The 24,038-nt window shown below is 29.0% G+C and overlaps 1 protein-coding gene across 1 annotated transcript in view; it reads right to left on the bottom strand.

Moving 5' to 3' along the window:
- Positions 1-6,819: 6,819 nt before the first annotated feature.
- The window catches only part of LOC123305020 (chaoptin-like), a 32,072-nt gene continuing 14,853 nt past the window's right edge, over positions 6,820-24,038 (bottom strand). Inside the window, exons 13-15 of the mRNA XM_044886621.1 lie at positions 20,988-21,107; positions 19,506-19,669; positions 6,820-7,134 (exon numbers count right to left, since the gene is read on the bottom strand). Of these exons, the coding sequence (XP_044742556.1) occupies positions 6,834-7,134; positions 19,506-19,669; positions 20,988-21,107 (585 nt within the window). The 3' untranslated portion in view covers positions 6,820-6,833. The remainder of the gene's footprint in view (positions 7,135-19,505; positions 19,670-20,987; positions 21,108-24,038) is intronic.

Genomic DNA, 24,038 nt, shown 5'->3' with positions numbered 1-24,038 from the left:
TTGAATGAAGAATTTTTTTATAATTTTTTTTAGTATCCGGCCGAAACATCTTTTCTAGCTAAAACCGAAACTCAAGCTCAATCTCAGTTCTGCCAAAATTGAAACTTATTTAGACATGTTAAAATTTCTATAGTGTGTTCAAATTTGGTGTATGATTTACAAGCTATACAGTTTGAATAAATATAAATACCGGTAGATGCATTTTATTGAAATGGAATTTTAGTCTTGTCAAAAACATGAAATGTTTCAAAAAAACTGCTATAAAACGAAATTTTGCGGTATTAAAAAAGGATTGAGCGGCTGATAAAGACAAAAGGCACATATACTTTATACGAACTGAACTTACACACCAATTTTGAACCCTCTAGATCAATTTGAAGGGGCGGAAAAACATTTATCTCAAAAATATTCTTGAGATATAAAAATGGGGATGAATGTGCTGAAAAGTTAATACCTACAAAATATACCACATTCTTGACACTAGCCTGTACTGATATGTACTGATTTTCAACCTTTCGCTAAATTTGTAGAAAGTTTGCAGATTTGCAGTCACAAAACTATCGTAAACAGTGCTGATCCCCTGACACTGTGCAATTTTTTTCACTTTTTCTGTCTATTGAAAAAAATGTTACTCTTATGTTATTCTTATAAGTACTTGAGTTGAGTTTAGGCGTGCCCGAAGAGTAACTACATCTTTGGTATAAATAATATTACTAATCCATTTAAAATATGATATGTTGTCATACACGATCTTACATAACGTATTATACTTATATTTACGGCTGACAAAAGATAACCTTAATAAATTTATATGGAAAATATCCGAATTGATAGAAATTCCACATCCAGAAAATGCGGGAATTCATGCCTAGATAACCTCAATGTCAATAGTATTTCACCTCTATCCATTTCACGTACGTGGTAATACATTCTATCTACACTTTTCGCTATTGCACCGACATACCGACAATGCAGCAACGTCTTGAAATTTCCTCAGAGCGATAATATAAGCGATATTAAACAAATTAATTTTGGAATTTTTTTTAAAAGGAAATAATGCTAAAAAAAGAGATGGCTTTTGGAGGAATCGTTGGGATCATACTATTTTGTGACAAAGCCATAATACCTATATTTTCCAAGATATGATTTTGGTTCCACCCAGACACACCTACGAAAATGTCTTCACATCAAAGCTGATGATTAAACATAAGCGTTTGATCTCTTTGGGAAAATTAACACAAATACCAAAAGACTTATAATTCTGCCCCTGTTTGAAATTAAAAATGATCAAGTTGGATGTAAGGACCTTTTCTTCGTTTAAGTTTTTATTTGAAAAATAAGAAACAAGTCTTTGTAATTATTTTTATAGAATGTTGGCAATTATTGTCAACATTATATTTTATATATTTCGCTACGGAATACTAAAAAGTAGTATTTAAAAGCAATTATAACAGAAATCTTTTGTTTAAAGTAATAAAAACATGACTCGTTTTGTTTAGTTTTAATTTTTTTTTTCTTTAGAAATTTAGTCATATTCAGTTATTAATTTTTGTGGTTTAAAAATAAAACTGTGTTTTATTTTAAATATATTCTGGTGTTTTGTGATTGTGGCTGCGACCTTTTAACACCACAAGAATACATATTTAACACTTCAATTTTTTTTTATCTTATTTATTTTTATAAGTACTCCTAGACATGAGATAAATATTAATTATTAAAAAAAAACAAACAAAACAAAAACAAAAATAAAAATAAAAAGAACATAAAAAACCACTATAAAATTCAATTTAATAAATATATATTTATTTAATTTTCAAATAAATTAATTAATTTATAAAATAAATTTAAATAAAATCATTAAAATAAATCAATTATCTATAATAATATTATTAAGCTTATATTTACGAAACCATAGACTAAACAATTATTTTAAAAGATGAAGATATAATACATTTTAAAAATATTATGAACTAATATAATATTTGAGATGTTTACAATAATATTTATAATGTAATCGAGAAAATAGAACACGTTGTGTTGTTTTTCATCAATAAAGCGCTAAGAATTTCACCATATTCGCAGTTTGGCGTTTCGAATTTTGCACTGTTTAGACGAAGAACCGAAGAAATAAAAGTTCGAAAAATTTGAGCAGTAAGTGGGATTTGAATGCGGTTTTCGGCATTCGATTCGTTAGAGCGACAGGAAATCTTGTGACCTAGTCTGATTTATAAGAAATTAAAAATATGCATTTTATAATTGCGTTTTTAATTGACCGTTAATATTAAATTCACAATTCGGTTAATAGTGATGAAAATGATTTCAAACTAGTTACACGGGAGTTTTGGAGGTCGCTGAACACAAATATTGTGACAGAATTGGTCTAAGAGGTACCTGGTGCAACGGTATCCCCGCCGCGTCCTGAAGTTTTCTAGAAATTCGTCTTATAATCAGTCCGAACAATCTTACAAAAAAATTTTTTGAACTTTGATCATTTTTTGTGCTTCGTTTCTTCGTCTAGTTTTAGATTAGAATACTTTTTATGATTAACAAATACAAGGTAAAAAAGTTAATAAATATGCTTGATGGCATAGAAAGGTATAAAAAAAGGTAACATAGATGCTTACTTTGAAAATAGAAAATCGCTAAGAGAACAGCTCAGAAAGGTGTTGGAATTTTTTTAATAATTATCAAGAAGTAGGTGGGGCTAAAATCTAACAACTTTATAACAGTCAGTTGGGAGGAAAATAAATGGATTTTTCAAGGAAGGCATCCAAGGAATGTCTCACGATATCTAAGATGTAGCCCTTTCACCAGCCCAGCCACCACCGGTTGTACAATGTTCCCGCCTAACATGCACCGATTTACATATCTTCACAATTTGAAAAAAATATGTATGAATAATCTTCGGTGCTTTTATTTGTTTGTTAAATTTAAACATATACGCCTCTGGTGACTTAAATTTATCTTAAATATTTACTAATGTACACTAAGAAGTACCTAAAATTTATTATATTTTGATAAAATAAACTAAAATTGTCCTAATATGTTTCAATTTCGAATTAAATATTACCATAAAATTAATTTATAATTTAACTAAAATCAAGATTTTTTTTCTAATAATTTATAGTCCAAATTTATACCAAATTGGCTTAACAACCTTAATCTCTGATAAAATAATTTCATTTATTTAAAAAAAAAATAACAAATTTTTTTTTGTATAAGACTAAAGTAATGTATTAATAATATAATTAAATGAAATAAATAAATTAATTAATATGTGTTTTTATATATAAATGCTAATTATAAATGCAAATAATCGATTTAATTGATACATGTTTGATTGAATAATTAAAATGATTATGTGTGATGTGATGATAAACTCATCTTATTAACTGATAATGTTTTTATTTCATATAATGAATTCATTTGTGTTATTTAATTTAATAATCATACTGGGATACTACAAACGAATCATCGATTTTTTCGCGATTAATCTTTTTAAGAGAGGCATTAACACCTCTCATATAATTATTATGTGGAGTTAATAATATATTTACAAGATATGCTCAAAGATAAAGAAAGATTATCTTTAATAGATGGGGATCATTATAAAATATTTTTCTGCAAGTGCATTATTAACTGAAAAAGATCTAAAACGTCAATTTTTATTTGCAATACTCCGTGAAAACGTCCCTTTATTCATAAGTGTTAGAATTCTTAAAGGAATTCTTTGGAAACGAAGTCTAGGAATGTTCACCGTTATAGTACACAATAGAAACGTTAACGGCCGATTTCATAATGAATTTAAAGTGTCTTTAATTATTTAAATTGCTTTAAATTAAAAGAATTCTCGAATAAATTAGGGAGATTTTAAATTTAATTTCACTTAACTTGTAGTATATAATAATGCCCAGAAAAGTTCTATGTAATGTAAGCCATGTTCAAAATCTTTTCCACGTTTTGAGTTAGTTTGCAATACTATTAAACTGTGGCACCTGTGTTCGGAATTCCAATCTCACACTTTTTATCAAATATTCGTGGAAAGGTAGCAAAAGTATAGTTTTTTCCACAGATATTACAGGTTTACCGATGTGTACTTAAAGATGACCCTATGTTAAATGCAGTTTCTATATTTTTGTTTTGTCAAAACTGTACTCGATCAAGAAATTTTTGTTTAGTATCTGATGTTTTCCATTGCTTTAGTGACCGAGTTAGACGTTAAATTTGTAAACTTAGAAAACGTATCATCGTAAAATGATATGCTTTCATGAAATAGAAATAGAAGATATTATTAGAATATAGTAATTCGTGTAAAAATACATGTAAAAAGGATCATATTTTCCTATAAGAAATAATGTTTGAATACTAGTCATTCTTGAAAATAGTACAAGAGACGGTATCTTGGTCGATCTTCACCCATCTGATAACAAGATGAGACATATTTTTTATGAAATTTTATTGATTTTTAAACACCTCTATATTAGTTTTCTATCGAAAAGTGTTCATGGCTACTGTTAATTTAATTAATTTTAATCAATTTTTTCCATGAACGGTTTTTTGCAGGCAAGCCTATATTATTATTTTCGAAATTAAATTATTTTTCTTTCGATACAAATTTAGATTGATTAACAGTTCATACCATATGAACAGTCAATATAGGCAACTACACCGATCTGTTAAATCGAAAATGGTATCAAAATAAAGATAATTTAATTACGAAAATAATGGTATAGGCTTGCCGCAAAAAACCCTTCAAAAAGAAAGTTTGATTAAAATTAATTAAAGTAAAAATAGCCATGAACACTTTTCGAAAAAAAAATTATGGAAATGTTTATCAACCAATAAAATTTCATAAAAAATATGTATCATCTGGTTATCAGATGGATGAAGATCGTCCTATCCTGATACCGTCTCTTAGACTAAAATGAAGCAATTTTTCCTACACTATGTGCTTACACATAATGAAAAATTGTGCTCATGTATTATTTTGGGTAAATACTCGCTTGGTGTAAATAAGGAAGTTTATTCACCCATTTTTTGAATTTTAAATTGGAAATCTTCTTGATTGACATTTATAGTTCAGCCATCCATGTATTGATGATGACTATTGTCGAAGTATTGTGAATTTTTATAACGATGAATTTTAAAAATGTTTGATTTTTTCTTGTCAGTTTTGAGTGGGTAGATTGGCTTTGGCAACCAGTCAAAACTTCAAAATTAAATTTGATTCAACATGCTTTACTTAATTTTTACAAAGCGTGATGTGGAAATGTCAATGAACCAATTACAACTATGTTTATGATATTTTCCTTGTTTATAGTATTATTATGGGGAAATATCTATTTTAAATTAAATTCACAACATTAATGGTAAAGAAATTACTATTGGTATGTATGTATGTGGTTTGTTTTAACCTAGGCCAGTTACATCGTGAGATGATGGATGATCCCACGAAATTCATTTTCAGAGGGAGGTGAAAAGGTCAAAAGTATATGAGTTTTGACCAGAATGAGGGGAATATCGAAATTTTTTTCCTATTTTTGAAAATACAGAAGAGTCTCCATAATCAGGACTCCATAAAAATCAGGGGTGTAACAATCAATCAAAGTATTCTATATATTATAAGATTAAATGTGCAAAAATTTCACACGTATTTACGAATATAAATATTTGCTTAAAAATCGATGATTCTTGAATAGTATACCTGTACCTATATATACATGATTTTATACTCCAGTAAATGAGGATAAAAAAACGAAACCTCTAAATTGTGACCAATAGCACCGATTTCCATGAACCGATTTCGATTACCCTATAGATCAAAAGTTATAAGGTGCCTAGTGGTCCAGAGCTTTTTCAGGGGGTTTTAATCACTCTTTCCAGGGGGTGGTAAAATACATGTTGAAAATAACAACGGAAATCGAATGAGGGGTGAATTCTAAAAGTTTTTTAAAAAAAAAAGTATTTTAAACAATTTTTAAAGTACTATAAAAACCTTGAAAATGAAAAGTCATTGGCATGCAAATTAACGAAGAATAATGAAAACAAAGTAGCTCGACCTTTTTGTATGATTTATTCAGCACAAAAACTAATGAATTTACCACGGGAACTAAAATTAATGCTTCCCACTTTCCAATTTACTTTATTTAAGTACTGACAACATACTCAAAAAGTTCTAGCAGTTTCGGATAGAGTTACAAAAAAAAGTTTTGAAGATAAAATATTCTATTCGAGTAATTTAACGAGTTTTTTTCGAAATTTTGTTTTGCATTAAAATTGCAATATTTCAAAAACTATATATCCGAAGCTGGTAGAACTTTTTGAGTATATTGTCAATACCTAAGTAAAGTATAAATTGGAAAGCGGAAAGTATTTATTTTAGTTCCCGTGGTAAACTCGCCAGTTTTTGTGCTGAATATAAAACATAAAAAAATGTACGAGCAACTTTTTTTTCATTAAAACTCTTAATTTTCTTGCAAATGACTTGATATTTTATTCATTTTCAAGGTTTTTTATAGTACTTTAAAAAGTGTGCGGTATAATTTTTTCAAAAAATGTCAAATTTTTCAGATATTTGACGTTAAATACTCCGAATTTTAATCGCCAATAACTCGGAAAGTAAAGACTTTTCGCAATATGTTTTAAGGACATTTTTTTTCCAGCGATAGAAAGGGTCGTTACCATTTTCTGGGCAAAAGCACTACTCGGTACTTTTGTTTCTTGGGGTCTTATCTACTTATCGTCAAATTTTCAAGTAAATCGGAGCTATATGGTTAGAATTTAGAGGTTTAATCCTCGTTTACTGGAGTATTGAATAAAATTACTTAATTAAATTAAAATATTCGTAATAATGTGATAAAAGCAATTAATATCGGTGCTGTAAACGCTGTATGATCTTGATTTGTATGTCCATATGATCCCCATCCGCATTCAATCTCTGATTTAAATACATCAATTATACTATTGTTATTTTTATCATTTATACATATTGTATTTCTCAATTCATCTGATACCAAACGACAATCAATATTATTATCTTTGTTATCTTTTGTTGTTACATATGATGTTGTTGTTAATATGTTATTGTTACCACATAAATATTGTCGTTTTTTACGTTCCCATACTTCTATCCATCTATTCCATAAATATACAAACAAAACAAAAAAAGAAAGAAATAATAAATAAACATATATCATACATTGTTATTTATGCATGTCAAGGGATATGAATTTGGAATTTTTTGGTGAATAGAAAAATATTTGACCAGAAAAAAAGAGAAATATCTACTATTTTTAAGATTTAAAAGTCAAGGTGCCTATTCTTGAATGAACAATGGAGAACTTCCATATTCTCATTTGAAGTCACCCTATTCAATTGAAAAAGTAGTATTGCCTTTGGCGACGAGATATTCTTTTGTAAATTGGCTAAAATTGAATTTATACTTTTAAACAGTATAATAAGGTGAATTTTAAAATAAAATAAAAAAATGCCGCTGCAACAGAACAAATCTTTTTATGTTTGGTTTTAAATATTATCATAATGTTAATAAGTAAGCGCTGGGTACAATTAAACAGTACTATTTAAAATCAACAACGAATTTAAAATCCTTAGTTTCCCAGCCTTTCTAAAATTTTATCATTCTTCAAATTTTCGCAGAAATAAGAAAATTGAAAAAAGGATAGATTTTCAAATGTTTTATCAGAATGTCATAAAAAAATGGCATCAAGAAAATCAATTTTTATATACATATTAATAGACGCGTCATTTTAGCGTTTCATAGAGAATTTTTTGTATTAGGACCTATCGGGCAAATTTTTTCTTTAATTGATCATATCTATTTTTTTAAGGTCCTCACATCAAAATCTACATCTAACTTTGTGCCGCTAAAAAGTTTGGCCATTGCTATGAGCCAAATAGGCCATCTATTATAATCCATTTCTGAAGTAATTTTTGAAAATTAAAAACTTTGAAAATATTCAACAAAATGGTCCAGAAACGTATACTCGAAGGTTTTCGGTGTCGCTTGTCACTATTCCGAAGTCAGAATTTTGGTATCCTCCCTCCTCCTGGGGTAATTCACCCCGCTGGTCCAAAATAGCAATTTTCTGTAAATATTCAACAAACAAAATTTTGTACTTTGCGCACTCCCCCGTCCCTTGTTTATCTGTCGATTTTAAATTAAAATAATTTAATAATATATAAATTATATAAATTTGAACGATGACCATTTTTGACATCTATTAGGTAGAATCGAGGAACATTTGAAGAAATTTTTTCAAAATTCCAACATCAGTACAAAAGCAATAGCTCCATTTACTTCAGCAATTCGCTAAAAAGAGCAGGCCTACTAACAGCTTATCAGAATATCATCAAACATGGCTAAGAAGAATTCCTATTAAAATCACTGATATGGTTCTATTTGTTTAAAAACTACAATATGGTATTCCACTATTTTTGAAAAAGTACTTCAAAATGTTGACTTTGCTAATAAAAAGTCACAAAAAATTTATTTCGCGAAAATACACACGCTTTCTTGCCAAAAACTTAAATTAAATTTTAAACCTTTTTTAAACTGTCAAAAACGCGGGCATCCAATTTGATGACGTAATATGGGTATCACTATATGAAATATGAAATAACACAAATAAGTTTGACAGATATATTCATAGACATCTGATTATAATAGCTGTCTATAGAGACATACAGGGGGGCGGTAAGACTAATTTGCAATTTAATACTAATTTCCACACATTAAAACATAAAATATCGGGTAAAAATTATATATAGGGAGTACTGAAAAATAATTGATTCTCGAAGTGGGCGGTAGATTAAATAAGTTTGAGGATCCCTGATATAGACCCAGGCACTGTATTTTCAGGGCCCCGGTATTTGTATTTGTATTGTTTTTGGAAAAGGACTTCGTGTTAGATATTCTCTGTACCGTAACACGTAAGCGACAGTTGCTATTCCAAATAAAATTCGACTAAAAACAGTTAGGGAAGTCATTTTTCCTCATTGAATATTACGTCAATAATGATGTATACTATAATATAATATATTGCCATATTGGTATGTAACTTTTTAAATATTAATAAAAAGGCTATTATATTATCTAATTTATATATAAACAAGTGAAAACAAACAATTGACTGAGTTAATTGTTGAAATACCATGTATAGACTGCGCTGATGAAAATACCATGTATAGCAATCGTTTGTTTTTTGACGTCACGTAAATAAAAAAAGATATTCACTTTTAAATAGCTACACTCACACTGATATTGTCCTACGGACCCATAGGTCAAGACCCAATTGACCTATGTTGCTCATTTACGAACTCGACCACACTTTTTACGTCTTGAGTACGCTATAAAAATTTTATCTTGATATCTCTTTTCGTTTTTGAGTTATCGTGTTGACAGACAGACGGACAGACAACCGGAAATGGACTAATTAGGTGATTCTATGAACACCTATACCAAAATTTTTTTCATAGCATCAATATTTGTAGGCGTTACAAACTTTGGACTAAACTTAATATGCAATGTATATTTCATATATACATGGTATAAAAATACCCATGTAAATAATTTACAGAACAACGTTTACCGAAATGTCGCGTTACTAGGATTTTTTTTAATTTTATGTTATTTATAATATTTACTAATGATAATTAGAATTATTATTCTCATAAGCAGTATGTTAGAAATGTTTCTTTATTAATTGGAAATCTGAAACTATATTTTATCATAGGTACAGTAAATGTAAAATGTAACATACTATGTATAATTAATTTTTATAAATATATTTTTCTTTTGCACAGTTTATATTTTATCGTTGTACGAAAAATTTGAATCAATGGTTACAAAGCAATATATGACCGATCGAACCGGCAGCAATTGGCAAACCATTGAGGATAAAAAATTGAATTTTTTTACAAATTTCTAAAGCAAATACAGTATAACATATTTTTTTACAAAATCAAATACCATCGAATGAATATTTGATACAGAATTATACTAATAGTTTCGGTTCTCAAAATATCAACTAAATTTTTTCTATCTTGTCATGGGCACGATAGTTTAGTTCTTTCTACTTATTCATGAACAATCCAATATTTTCAAATATACCCAAGCGGTGGGGTATCAAATAAAAGAGCATGGCGTGTACATTTCAATACTTCTACCTCGACGCAATGAGATATGGAGACTGAAAGTGGGGATGAATGAGAATATTTTCAAATATAACTCCTGGTCCGGTACCAAATTAAAGGGCATGATTAAAAACTTGTAAAATACATGAAAATCAGTTCAGCCGTTTAAAAGTTGTGAACTCTTTTATCGGGGGTTTACCAAATTTCATAAAAACTAGATACTTCTCACCTATTTCCATGCAACCATAATGTCCCACAGTGAAGAGTGGCGGGGTACAGCTAGTAAATATTACAAAAATTGAAAATTGGTTTGGTAGAACAACAATTTCGCTTTTTTCCATAAAAGTTACATTAAAAGTAGATGAATGCATATATAGATAAATTAAGATTTTATTGTTAAAATTCGAGAAAAGGGAATAATCCATAATAGAAAAAAACTCTCGAAAAAGGAGTATACCATATTTTCTGGAAATTTAATTTAAATGTTCTACTTGTTACAGCAGTTTTCTAGATACTCAAATTTTTTCGCGATATTTAAGTACACTAACTTTCGAATAATAGCACCATATCCACGCTTTGGTTTTTTCAAATTCCGAATGAAACATTTTTTTCGTTTATAACTTTATTGAAGTTATGTTTCTTCCAGAAATATTGAGTAAAAATTTACATCATAAATTTAATGAAAATAGTCACCAAGGAGATGTTTTGATTCTTCAATGTAAATTTCTGCCGTTTTCTATCCACTTTCTTACTAAAAAGTTCAGTATTCAGTCAATTCATTCAATATACATTTTCTAAATAAAATATTGTCATATATTGGAAAAAATATATTCGAACTTTCTATATAATTTAATGTAAGTAGATTTTTATTTGAAGAAATAAGGTTTTTCAATAAAACGTTGTATATAATAAATTCAAGCTAAAATATTATCTCGTTTAAGTATAAAAGATATATGTCACTCAGACTTATAGTAATTGTATTCTTTAAATAACGACATTTCATTCACCCTAAGTAAAATAATGTTTATTTTTTTTCAAGCCCCTATAATTTACACTATATAGATGATATAACTTTACCCAAAATATTGCCTGTAAATTTTTATCAAAATTTTATTTTGTTTATGTGCAAAATGCGTGTAAATTTTTTGAAAGAATCCTTAATATACGGGCGGATTGACATTGGTTGTTATTAAATAAATCATTATCTTTAAATAGGTACCATATTTGCAAAATTTATCAAAGGGAGTATTTGTAATTTTTAACCGATTTCAAAATTGAATCTCATTTTGATTTTCTATCCTCTTTCTTTTTTGTGGAATGGCTAGGAGGACCCCAGCAGCGTCAATTTTTCTTATTTTAATTTTTGATTAAACACAAATTTTTGTTTCCTTCTTTTAAGCTCTCTAAAATGAAAGTTTTAAATTGAAGATGGTCTTTTTGCTTAAATTTTTTAAGCTGTCCCAAAAATAATTTTAGTTCTCAAGCCCTACACCATTTTTGTGCTGTATTTTATATATTTTTAAATGCGCTTCCACCATAATTTTAATTATGATACATTTTTAATAATGATAGCGTAGCGAAAAATGTACTAAAGAAAACTCAACATACTTAAGTTGCTTTTGACATTTAAAAGGCTTAGACCACTAACGAAAATACATAGAATATAATAATAGATAGAATAGAATATAGAATACAAAATAGAATACAAAATAGAATCGGAGTACAAACGGGAGTTCGTAAGAGAGGTGTAATATCATTTTAGAATTTTTCGAAATTGAATTTAGAAATTAGTAAAATGGAAATTTAAATAAAAAGAGCAGGCTTTAAATTTTACTACAATTTATCATTTGTCCATTTCGACTCGATAACATATCCTTAAAGAAAAAAGCTTTCGCTAGTTATAAATTTTAATTTTTTAGGATAAGTAGGCAAATAATAGTAAAATTGTAATATCCACGGGTTATCAGGAAGTTAGTGTGTCATATGTTTTTTCAAAAGCTCTAACATCGTGCATATCAAAATATCGCGGTTGGTTCCATGACTTTTGGACTTACGGAAAAAATCGTGTTCAACACTGCAGCAAGAAATACGGAGATACTTGCACATTTATATTCTACTGGATTGGGAACTCATCGATGTTTTGGTCGATCCCCTAATTAAGAGGGATTGCTTTAAAATTCAAACTAGTTAAGTAGACACAGAAAAATTAGTGAAAAACGAGTGCTCTAAATTATTTCTATGCATATCATATCATTTTCCCACGAATTAATTTAGCAACAATTTTTTTTCTGAATGTATCTTCTATATACTTTCGAAGTAGACACAATCCATACTAGGTCGTGCGTATGATGCGTAAAGAGTGTATTGTCATGCCTGCCTGTCTTCATATTGTCAATACTTGACTAGATCGCAAACCTCATCCGTGTATTATCAGTGTCTGCCACGTATTTCTACGATTATATTCTCGGTAATATCCGGTACTAATGTTAAATAAAAGAGACATTTAATTTGAATGTATCAGCATCAGCATATCCTGAGTATTCAAATGCAAATTTAACTAATACTACAGTCATTTGAAACAGAAAATTAGATACTTTTTGCAAACAAGGTAAACCTTAAGCATCTAATAAAACAAGGTCTTTCAAATCTTTAACGTGACTCCAGCATAAAAATTTTGGACCATTTTGGCAGATTTTGATGGCAAATAAAACTATTTGAAATTAAAACAATATTTACCAAGGATCTTTAACGTGAAATTCTCTATGAAAAAGTGCTTTATCAAAATTTTCGTATTTCTGACAGGAACTGAGGAAAACACAATCAAAGATTTACGTGCATATCTTCAAAACAAAAATCGCTCGGGAATGATATATATTCGAATTCAGGAAGAAAAACTTATATTCTAATAAGTAAAAAAAGAAAAATTTACTTTTAATATTAGCGAGTTGGCTCTAACGGGACAATATGTACAAATGTTTGCAAATAACTAAAAACTAAATTAACAACTCTATAAACTTTGATTTGCGCACGATTAGAACTGTATGTAAATATTCGAATAAAATATTCAGTGCAATTTCTCTTCTTGAACTTGCTCATTCGCGTTCAATTTTTCGTTTTCGAGATTTGAGCGTTTTTGTAAACACAATATTTTTTAAAACTTTAAAAATGAGCTGGTACATTAACTTTTTTTATTGGGTTCTACTCATCTAAACTGTATATATCTCCAAGAGTTTGCCTAAAAAGCAAGAGCTTGCAAAAATGTGAGAAATGAAAACCCAAGTTGATTGTACTATAATACTAAATGTTGTAATGTTTGTTCTATGTGAAACTGCGTTCGAATTTTGTAGTCTAAGAGCTGTCAAACTAAAACTTTACAACATTATCATTTTAGTTCCCAGCAAGAATGAGTAGTAATAAGTTGGAAGCTGTTTTTTGATCGTATATCTGTCTATAGCATTGTAACTTCCTATTGGTAAAAATAGTTAAAAATTTTATCAGCCTTTTGAACATCATTGCCTTTCTTCCTAAGTATGTACGTGGATCTGATGATTCTGTACACAAGAAAGAATAAAAGTTAAATTTCTGTATTGAAAGTTTAAAAATATAATATTCCCCTGCGCCTACACCATGAAACTTTTTGTGTTGTGATAAATTTACTTAATCTTAATTTTTTTAGAGTGGCCAAAATCACCCATATCTTAATATGGTTTTTCTTTGTTCGTAAAAACACTCTGCATACACCCAATTCTAACAAAATAATATAGTCCATATCAAAGTTTGTTTTTTTTAATGATTTTAAGATTACAACTTTAAAGCATTATAGAACTGAAATAGAGCAACTAAGCTCAGTACTGGGTATGGAAAGTTTAATTTAATCGAATTTTTGAGTTTCATTCTGATTGTAATCCACTTATTATAAAAATCCTGCCCTTAACGGCCCTCATTAGAGCACGTTTTATAATTTCATTACAATTATGTTATCTTCAATTTTTTACTACTGTCTGTGAACGACTACAGTCTTTAGGTTCACCATGATCGCAATGATATCAAAAAGTAGTGATATCAAAATTATAGAAGGAAAGGTCTTTTCGTAAATTTACTTATACTAATGAATAGTTCTCTTTTCTGCACTTAACTTTAATAAGCTATTTCAACCCGATCAATCCTTACTGCTACTACCCGGTGAATTGTTACCCTTACGATTCATTTTCTTATTACTTGAAAACAAAAAATATTTACTTTCATACGGGTGTGCTTTTCCGATATTCCGATTTCCTCCCTTGATCAAAGCTTGCTTTTATCATTTTATTTCAAAAATGACAAGAGATGAATTGAAACCTTCAAAAATTGTTTGAGAGTGAGTCTGAGCCAAAATAATATTATAAAACCAATTTCCTCAAAGTTATTTAATAAATAAAAGTGAAAATCGTGCAACAAAGAGTGCTCTTCATTAAAATACTAATTACTGCATATAATTCGTGTTTTCGTCAGTAAATTCTACGAAGTGTAAGTAAAATGTCACGTATACGGGATATTTCGAAAAATTTGCCTCTTAAAAAGGATGTATTATTGTGGTCTGACAGCTTATAGACTATTCTTTCATTTTGTTTCTATGAAATAAAAAAAAGATTATATAAACGCCATAAAACTTCTACAAATATACTAGAATGTTAGTCTATATTCACTGTATATACAGTGGCGGATTTAGGCTTGATGTCGCCCTAATATTCAATTCTCAGTTCCTAAAGGAATGATTATTTAAATTAAAAATCAAATTTTCAAATATTTTTTAATTTTTATGGATAAAATATATAAATTATAAATTTGAATTTAATTTTTCAAAGTAAATAATTAACTTTTTATTTAAATATTTACTTATAGAATCTTTCTGAATTTGATTTGCGCGAAATAACGTCGATTATATATATCTTTATAATCAATTTATTGCACTTCAACAGACAATAATGCAAGAGCATAAGCCTATCTTGGCCCATGCTTGCACGTTAGTAATTTTTACCCTTTTCAGGATGGAAAAAGATATTTCTCATGAACAATTTGTACCTGGGATGCTCAAAATAAATACATAGAGCAATATCTACATTAGGATAAACATCTTGAAGATTTCGTGAATGCAATACATTACATATGTTTTGCGCCCAGCGTACATCTTCTGCTAAAATGTCTTGAAGTTGATAATGTAAATGATTACATTCATTCCCAATGTTTCTTCTCAGTCGTCAGGATATTTACTGACGAATTTATTTGCTTCATTTGTATCAATTTCAGATAAATTATCAAAAATAGTGTACAGTCAAAGTTATAGTGTACAATATATAATGAAATTAATTTTACTGAAAATACAAATATTAAAAAACATTGAGGAACGTAAATGCGTTCAAAAAATTTTTCTCAAAATTTTTCAATTTATCATTCTTTTTTTTTTAAATAATCCATAGTACCTATCGACCAAGACCAATATAGATAAAAGCCTATTGATCTATTAACAAATTAACATTGCGGCAAAATAAAATATAAATTCAATCATTAGATTATTCAATACATTTTATTGAAAAATTCGGATTGCCCTTGAATTATTTCGGTTTTAAAATTTGGACTTTCCGAAAATTTTGCCGTCACTAAAATTGTGCCGCCACAGGCAAGGGTATCACGTGCCTAAGCCTAAATCCAGCACTGTGTATATATTAATGTTTGTGGTTATAGCAACTAGAAAAAAAACTGAGAAAATTTCTCCATTGTTAGGAGGATCATGTCTCTTCCTTAGTCTATAATACCATAGCTACATATTACAATATATAACTTATTGCAGTTTTCTTTTAGTTGAAGGAATATTTAATTCGAATGATTCTTAGCCATATTTGTTGAAAATACGATATACAGGGTGGTCTGCAAAGTCTTTATATTAAAAGAGTATACGATCATTACTTAAATCACCCACATTCTGCGCCAAACAATAGACAATAGCCATAATTTTGTTTTTGTCTGTTTATTTCTCTGAACGATCATTGTCCGCCTTCCAAATTCTAGCTTAAAATTAATTTCAAAAATAAACTTTTGACTAAATCAACTTATTTTGAGCTATACTATAGGTGATAGAGTGGTGTACAGTTACGCCGTATAGTGCATAATCAAAAGATGGAAACGCTGGAAAGAGGAAGACTTGTGAATTATTATACTAGTACCTAATTAAAAAATTTATTATTTGTTGTTTTGTAACTTTGGTTTCTATAAACTACGGAATATACCTATGTAAGAAGCTTTCCTTCAAATACTTTTTCTAAGGTAATATTAATATTAGCACATATCAGAGGCAGTCAAAAGCAAGTAAAATTGACAAAATTTTAAAAATTCCGACAAATGCGTTTTTTCCTTGTAGCTTTCTCCAAACTGATTTTCTTGAAACATAGCACACTCTCCATTAAATTATCTTTATAATAAAAACAATCAAAATCGGTTCATCCATTTAGGAAAGACTTGAGCTGTATTTTACTTTCAAAAAAATAATTAGAAGAAATTCTTGAATAAATTTAAGGTCTAGAAGAAAAGATAAAATAAAGCCTACGTTCACAGTGCTAGATCAAGGTGTCAGTTATTTGACCCTTTCGAAACCTTAAGACTTTACTCGTAGAATTTAGCTCTATCTTGCTTAGTTTTCGAAAAATCAAACTGAGGAAATTAATTAAAGCAAGATACACTATATATTATAATAAATCTTAAACCACTAGATAATACCGAAATTAATGATAGATATAAATCTATAATTTTCGATCTTGAATTCCGAAGATTATAAAATCTTTTTGAACATTTAGTCGGAAAGAATCACGAATACAGTTCGCGCCTCAAATACACTTATCTACCAAACTACATAGGTAGTATCGTCAGCTAAAACTTAGATACTTCTGTTCTGAGATCTAAACAATATATTAGTTTATTTAATTTTTTTTAATCAAATGAGTTCAATATAACTGAACTAATGTGTATCTCTATGTTTAAAAATTTGTTACATTATGTTTGAAAGATTAAAATCTATCAACATTGAACATCTGAAAATCAATTTTACGAATGGATTTCACTGTCAGGTGTAAAAAGCTAAATACCTTGTGACGTGACCTATCAAAATAAATAATAAAACTACTGAATACAAACAACTAACTGACTTAATTGTTGAAATACCATGTATAAAAAGTGTTGAATTATTTTTATTAAATTAGAAGGGTTTAAAAACCAACGCAATTATGCTGGCCTTTCGACCACTTTTCGTTTTTCGAGGATCTTTCACAATACCACTAGTTGAAATTGCGCCTTCACAGGTAAATCATGATGTTTACGATATATAATTTGAGGAATTTAATTTATAGGGCACATTTGTATACCCTGTATATATGAAATATATTTCAAGGTATAGTATTTTTAGTCCCATGTTTGTAAAGCTTAGAAGTAGGTATTGATTACACTAACAAAAATTTTGGTATATATAGGTGTTCATAAAATCACCTAGTCCATTTCCGTTCTAGGTACCGTCCGTCTGTCTGCCTATCTGTCAACACGATAACTCATAAGCGAAAAGATAGATCAAGCTCAAATTTGTATAGCGTACTCAGGATGTAAAAAAATGAGTTTGAATTCGTAAATGAGTAACATAGGTCAATTGTGTCCTCGGTCAGTAGGACCCATCTTCCAAATCAAGGTAGCACAAAAGTTTAAAGGTAACAAATGTTTCTTAAAAAAAAATAAAAGACCGTTTGTTTCCTCTTTTTAGGATGTTTATAATAAATATTATTTCCTTGCGCTTTCACAAAAATAAAATATAATTAATAATTTCATGTTGGTGTTCGATTTTTATACTTTTAAGCCAATCTCTAAAAACACTGTGGAAAAATTTAAGAACAAATTGTCAAACTCTTAAGATTTTTCTACGATTCTATATTTTTTTTTTAGTCTAAATAATATCAGCTTCATATATTATGAAAGTATTATAATTAATATGATGATAATTATGACATTATGAAATGAGACATTTCCAGATCTGTTAAAGAATTGTGTTTAAAATTCAAAAACGACCTTTCAGAATTATTTTATTGTAGGCTGTTTTTTCGAAGATTTCTAGACTAGTTTTGTTACGAATAAGTAGTGTATATTTTGCTGCGAATAAATAGAGGCAGAAATGGTAAAATGAAAAATATGTACGTTTCATGCATGTTTATCCAATAACAATAGCTTAAACCAATAAAATAAAAGTGATATACTGTCGAACTTGGATTAGCGAGTGTTGTGTGACTGAGCGAAGGACCCGCAATGTTTTTTCGGCTATGGAAGGTTCTCTCTAAACCAGCTTCTCGCCAGTAGCGTAGCTATCATAGGGCTTGTTGGTACAGTACTAGAGCCCCGAAGCTCAGGGAGCCCCCTAAGCATTGAAAAACAAGAGCAGTCAGCTTCCGAAGCTAGCAAACGTCGAGATTACTCACGAACATTTTTTGTATAATGTTATATGAACATTTACGTCTTTGATAAGCATGTACTATTTTTTACCATTATATCTGATGGCTACCGTTGTGTTGCAATATGCATGAAACAGGTGGCAACACGACGGTGTTGCAACTTTATTGAAAGGTAAAGAAGAATTCTAATAAGTTTATCGGAAAGTTAAGAATGATTTTCTAAACTCAAGTGTGAGACAAATAATCTATTATAGAAAATATAATATCTTATGAAATCAAATTTGGATTACTTGAAGGTATAGACGAATTTACAAAATTTAAAGCGCGCAAGGGCTTGTGTATGAATTTGACTGAGAATTTTGTTGAAAATCTTTGTTCGCGTCTATTGATCTCTTCTTAATAATTAATATTAGGGATATTATACCCGCGGAGTATGAGTTTGCTTTTTTCTCTATGCCAACCCTGGCCAGGACCTTGCTACGCCACTGCTTCTCGCTTATACAGGTACATGAGTTTCATGAGAGTACGGGTACAGGTACATGGCTTTTCTCACTAATAGCTTAAGGCAAAAACAATGTTTGTTAGCTCCACGAAATTAAAGAATAGATCATAAAAAGCATATGTTTATTATACCATGTATATATGAAATATATATAGTATATTAAGTTTCGTCCAAAGTTTGTAACGCTTAAAAATATTGATGATACGAAAAAAATTTTGGTATAGGTGTTCATAGAATCGGTTTCGACGTTTCATAATCGAGCATATATACTGGTGTTATAATACATATGTCGCCCACTCAGACAATATTCTTTAACATAACACAAGGGCGTTCAAATGTTTGATATATAAATTAGAAGAACGTTAAAACGTATCATAAATCTAATTTATACTTACCCTAATTGACAATCACATTTAAAACCTTTGCCAGATATATGTAATGAAGTTAAAAATGTATTACGTGATAAATTCGGTTTATCACCGGTGCTCGGATTATCAATATGCGTAATTGTACCATTATTCTCAATCCATATTGTTATATTGCGAACATCAATTAAATTTTTGAATAATTTTATATTTATATTATTTATACTGGTATTTTTTATAACCACATTTAAAATTGAATTTTGGACACCCTGTAAAAGAATATAAAATAATGTATAATTTTTTTACATATTATATGTCGTAAGCATAGCAAATTTAGGTAAATATTCATTTTATAAGTCATAGTCGAAAATTCTTTTTCTGTCAATCAAAATTTTGACATCTGCGGGTAATTTAAGTATGTAGTCGTGAGTTCACAAAATGATGTTTCACTGTTAGTTCATGACCACACAAGTTGTGAAAAGAGATCATACAAAGGATGTCCCGATATTGCGAAATGGAAATTCTGATTACCAATAGCTTTGCTAGAAATCGACGCTTTTTTGTCATTATTAACAAATTATTATTCTAAAATCGATATTTAAAATAAAATAACGACTTTTGCCATCCCTATTCGTGGATGATTTGATCTTGATCGAACTTCGTGACTCGGCCAGTTAAAAACAAGCTCAATCAAGATTATCTCATCGTTAGTTAGGATGTCTATGACTGCCGAACACTATCACTACCGTGAATTAAAAACTGGTAATTAAGGTTACTGAATACTGTAATAGTTATAGTCTTTTGTCTTGTTAGACATGAACGCAATTCTTTGCATATTGTATCTATACAGAATGTTCGATTTACATCTAGCCGTACAAATATTACGAGTATGACAGAATACATGCATTAAGCAATGCATCTAAGTGAGAGGTATTATATACATGTATTGAAGCTTCGATATGCGTTGAGATAGTTGTAAGACGCTTGGAGAGTGTGAGTTTCTTAGTTGAATAGATGAACTAGAACAGATAAGCCACGATAAAAGTCACTTTTGCTATTTCATATAACATCTATAATACCCCTTACTTAGATGCATTGCTTAACGCATGTACTCTGTCATACTCGTTATATTTATATGCCTAAATGTAAATCGAACATTCTGCCTACAAGACTATGATTTTGTCCCCAGAAGCCTGATGAAGGATGCAGCTTAAAATAATAGATTGTTTTATACCTCGATAGATCGAATCTCGAATAGTCGAGAAACAAAATAGCTTAAGTTTTAATATACTTCATCGTTAGATTCCAGTTATCAAAAATCAACTGTATTAATAAATCTTAAATAAATATATACGCCAATTTCATCTTGGGTGAAGGACATATGCCTAGATGAACAACTAAGTTCATATAACAGACGAACTGCTAAAGTTTAGACAAACAACTATTTACCTGAATTTATTTATACTTACTACATACATTCGCTATAAAATAATAGATATTACTTACTTTTAGTATATTTTCATCTAAATATCTTAAATTATAACCGCTGAATGTAATATTTTGCAATTTATTTGGTAATTTTCCAGACATTTCATTTGATAAATTTGTTTCATCATCCACCTGTAACGATTTATAATAAAGTAATTATTATCAATAAATAAATTAAATATTAATTGTCTTCAATATTTTCGATACGAGTCTACATCACAATTTTTTGGCCACAAAAAATCTATATAGGTATATAAAAGAAGAAACCGGCTCGCTGGTTGACTGATCGATCAATGCACAGCTCAAACTGGGACTATAGTCATGATATTAAGGCAAAAGTGTACACTAAGAAGGGATTTTAGGAAATTCATTCCCTAAGGGGTTAAACTGAGCTTTGAAAGTTTTTATGAAACTTGGTCAATTTGGAAAAAGGATATATGAGCTCATGGTTCAAAACAAAAGTTCACTGTACCACTTTCTTGCGAAAATTAATTCTTTAAGGGCGTAAAATATGGGATGAAAGTTTGTATGAAACTCCTTTATATTTAAATATTTAAAATTCAAGATACTCAACGAAGCGGGTGGATAACGTCTAGTTTTTAAGTAAAATTCATTTAAAAATAAAGAAAAAACAGATATTAAGCTGAAACACTAGGGAAGTAGGGACTAAGAAATTGATAAAGTAAAAAATAGCAACACTTGGTTAAATTAGGACATGAAACATACACACGTTGCGGTTGCTTTAATGCCCCCCTTGAAGAAGGTTAACTTATTTGCTTATTTGCAAAATATTTCTCAAGTTTACACAATTTCTTCCTAAAAGGAGGGTGACGTACGAAAATTATAGAAAAATTTATAATCTGTTATACAAAGTAACATAATTTATTATTAGCCTAAAACGACATAATTTTTGTACGGTTTAGGAAGAAATTTTAAATCGAAGTTTAGAAAGAAGAAATTGAAAAAATTTTATATGATTTAGGTCAATATCAGTTTATCTTGCCCACCCACTAGAGTTCTCATTAATTAACTACCGACTAATTAATTTTATAAATTTATTGAACCTCTTTAAAGGATTGTTTTATGATAAATATCATAAGGAATCCCTTGGATTAAAAATAAATCAAAAGATTACGATCAGGCTATTTTTAAGGTCACTCTTTTAGGATAGATCAAGAAAGTTTTATTTTATTTCCAAATTGAATAATTTTCAGTAAGATCAAAAATAATATTTTAAGATTGAGCGGAGAAAGTGGGAGTTTCACAAAGTGTTACAGGCTTTGGTAAGCAATAAATATCCTGCACACGATATTTTATTGACATCTTGACACCTGGTTGCTGTTGGTTAAACGTTTAAGTTACACCCATGTTTCCATATAAGGGGTTCTTTTGAAATGTTCAGTTTATTCAGCCTAGTACCAGGTGTAACGTAATATTCAAATTATACTAACGCTAGCGTGAGGCTTATAAACATGCCTACTGACAAATGAATGAAGGTTTTTATTAATTTACCATGAAAAATTAAAAAAGAATTTATTTAGTTAAAACTAAAATATATGATGTTTTTGTAATTTATAGGGTTCTTTCGTTACCTCCTTAAACGTTTTTTTTTTAAATATCGATTTCAGTTAAAAACAAGCTGTGGTGGATGTGGCTATTAGAAGCCAGATTAATAGCTTCATGATAAATCAAAATTTTATTCATTCCAAAACTGGCGTAAACATTCATTTCCTATGTATTCCATTAATTCATAAAGAAATCGACATAATGAATCGTTTTTTATACCTTTTTGTATTGGATTTTCTAGCTAAGGGATACTCTATATAGCGTTTTAAATAAAAACCCACATATTCTATAAACATCCTGCTATTCACAGCTACATCAATACTCATTATCCGGGAAAAGCTGAATTATATATCCGAGGGATTCAAAACCAAAGTGCAAAAATATTTTTATTATTATGAGTTTAAATTAAACCAAAAAATGTGACGAAGATACAAAAAATTCACCCAGCCGAAAATTTTTAGGATTGTTCAAAATATCATCATAAATGAAATCTAAAAAGTCCTCGTCGTTCCAAGACCTGGAAAAAATTTTACGCGAGAGCTACCGTTTCTAAGGTATAACGTTTCAAAAAGGTGGAATAGTTGTAATCGTCATAATATGCACACGTTTCCAGTTTTTTTTGAGGTCTCGGATCGATGAAGACTTTGTAGATTTCATTTATGATGGTGCTTTGAATAATTCTACCATTATTCTGCCGGGTTGCGAAGTTTTGTTCCCCTAAAATTACAATATTACGGCGAATATTAGACTTCAAGATTAAAAATTATTCGACGATAAACTATAGAACAATTTTCTAAATCAATTTGTATTCTCTACTATTCTAATTTTGTTATTACTAATGCATACATATAAATCAGTAAATTTCAAATGTTCCCACTAACTTCTTCTTAGCTAAGCCTCGATTTGATGGCCGACAACCTAATAAAATAACTTCGAATCCAACTAGAGGTTCGAATCTAGTTAAAAATTCAAATTAATCGAATAATTAGCTCGGAACCTATCTAAGCCGGAATTTTTCTTAAATGGTTTGAGGATGTCCTCAAAACGTAAATATATCATCAAATTTTAGATTTCGTTTTTCGAGATGGAAACAACAACTTCATATCAGAAAGCAATACAGAGTGATGTAGGTAAATCTTACAAAAATAATGAAGAATTTGTTTTTTTAAACATAAAATCTGTCTAAAAAGTTTTGCAAATTGAATTATACATGTATAATATACAGGATATACAAATTGGACAAGGAAGTCTAAATTAAACTAGATGTAGCTTAAGATAGTAGAGAAGTATGTATTAATTCTTATGTTTTAATAGGTATAATGGTTAAACTCATATGCATTTTTTTTTGTTATGTTTTAGAAGATAAAGTAAATAAATAAAATAAAACTAATGGGACATTACATACAGGAAAATCACGATAACATCAAAATATTTGTAAAATAAGAGTTTGAATACGAAATGTGTACAAATTTAAGACCGCGCCATAAATTCGCTTTTGAACACATTTTT

The sequence above is a fragment of the Chrysoperla carnea genome, chromosome 1 (genome assembly GCF_905475395.1).
Source record: "Chrysoperla carnea chromosome 1, inChrCarn1.1, whole genome shotgun sequence".
In the NCBI taxonomy this organism is placed as follows: domain Eukaryota; kingdom Metazoa; phylum Arthropoda; class Insecta; order Neuroptera; family Chrysopidae; genus Chrysoperla; species Chrysoperla carnea.
The sequence above is the reverse complement of the archived record's forward strand: the minus strand, read 5'-3'. Positions and strand labels throughout refer to the sequence as shown.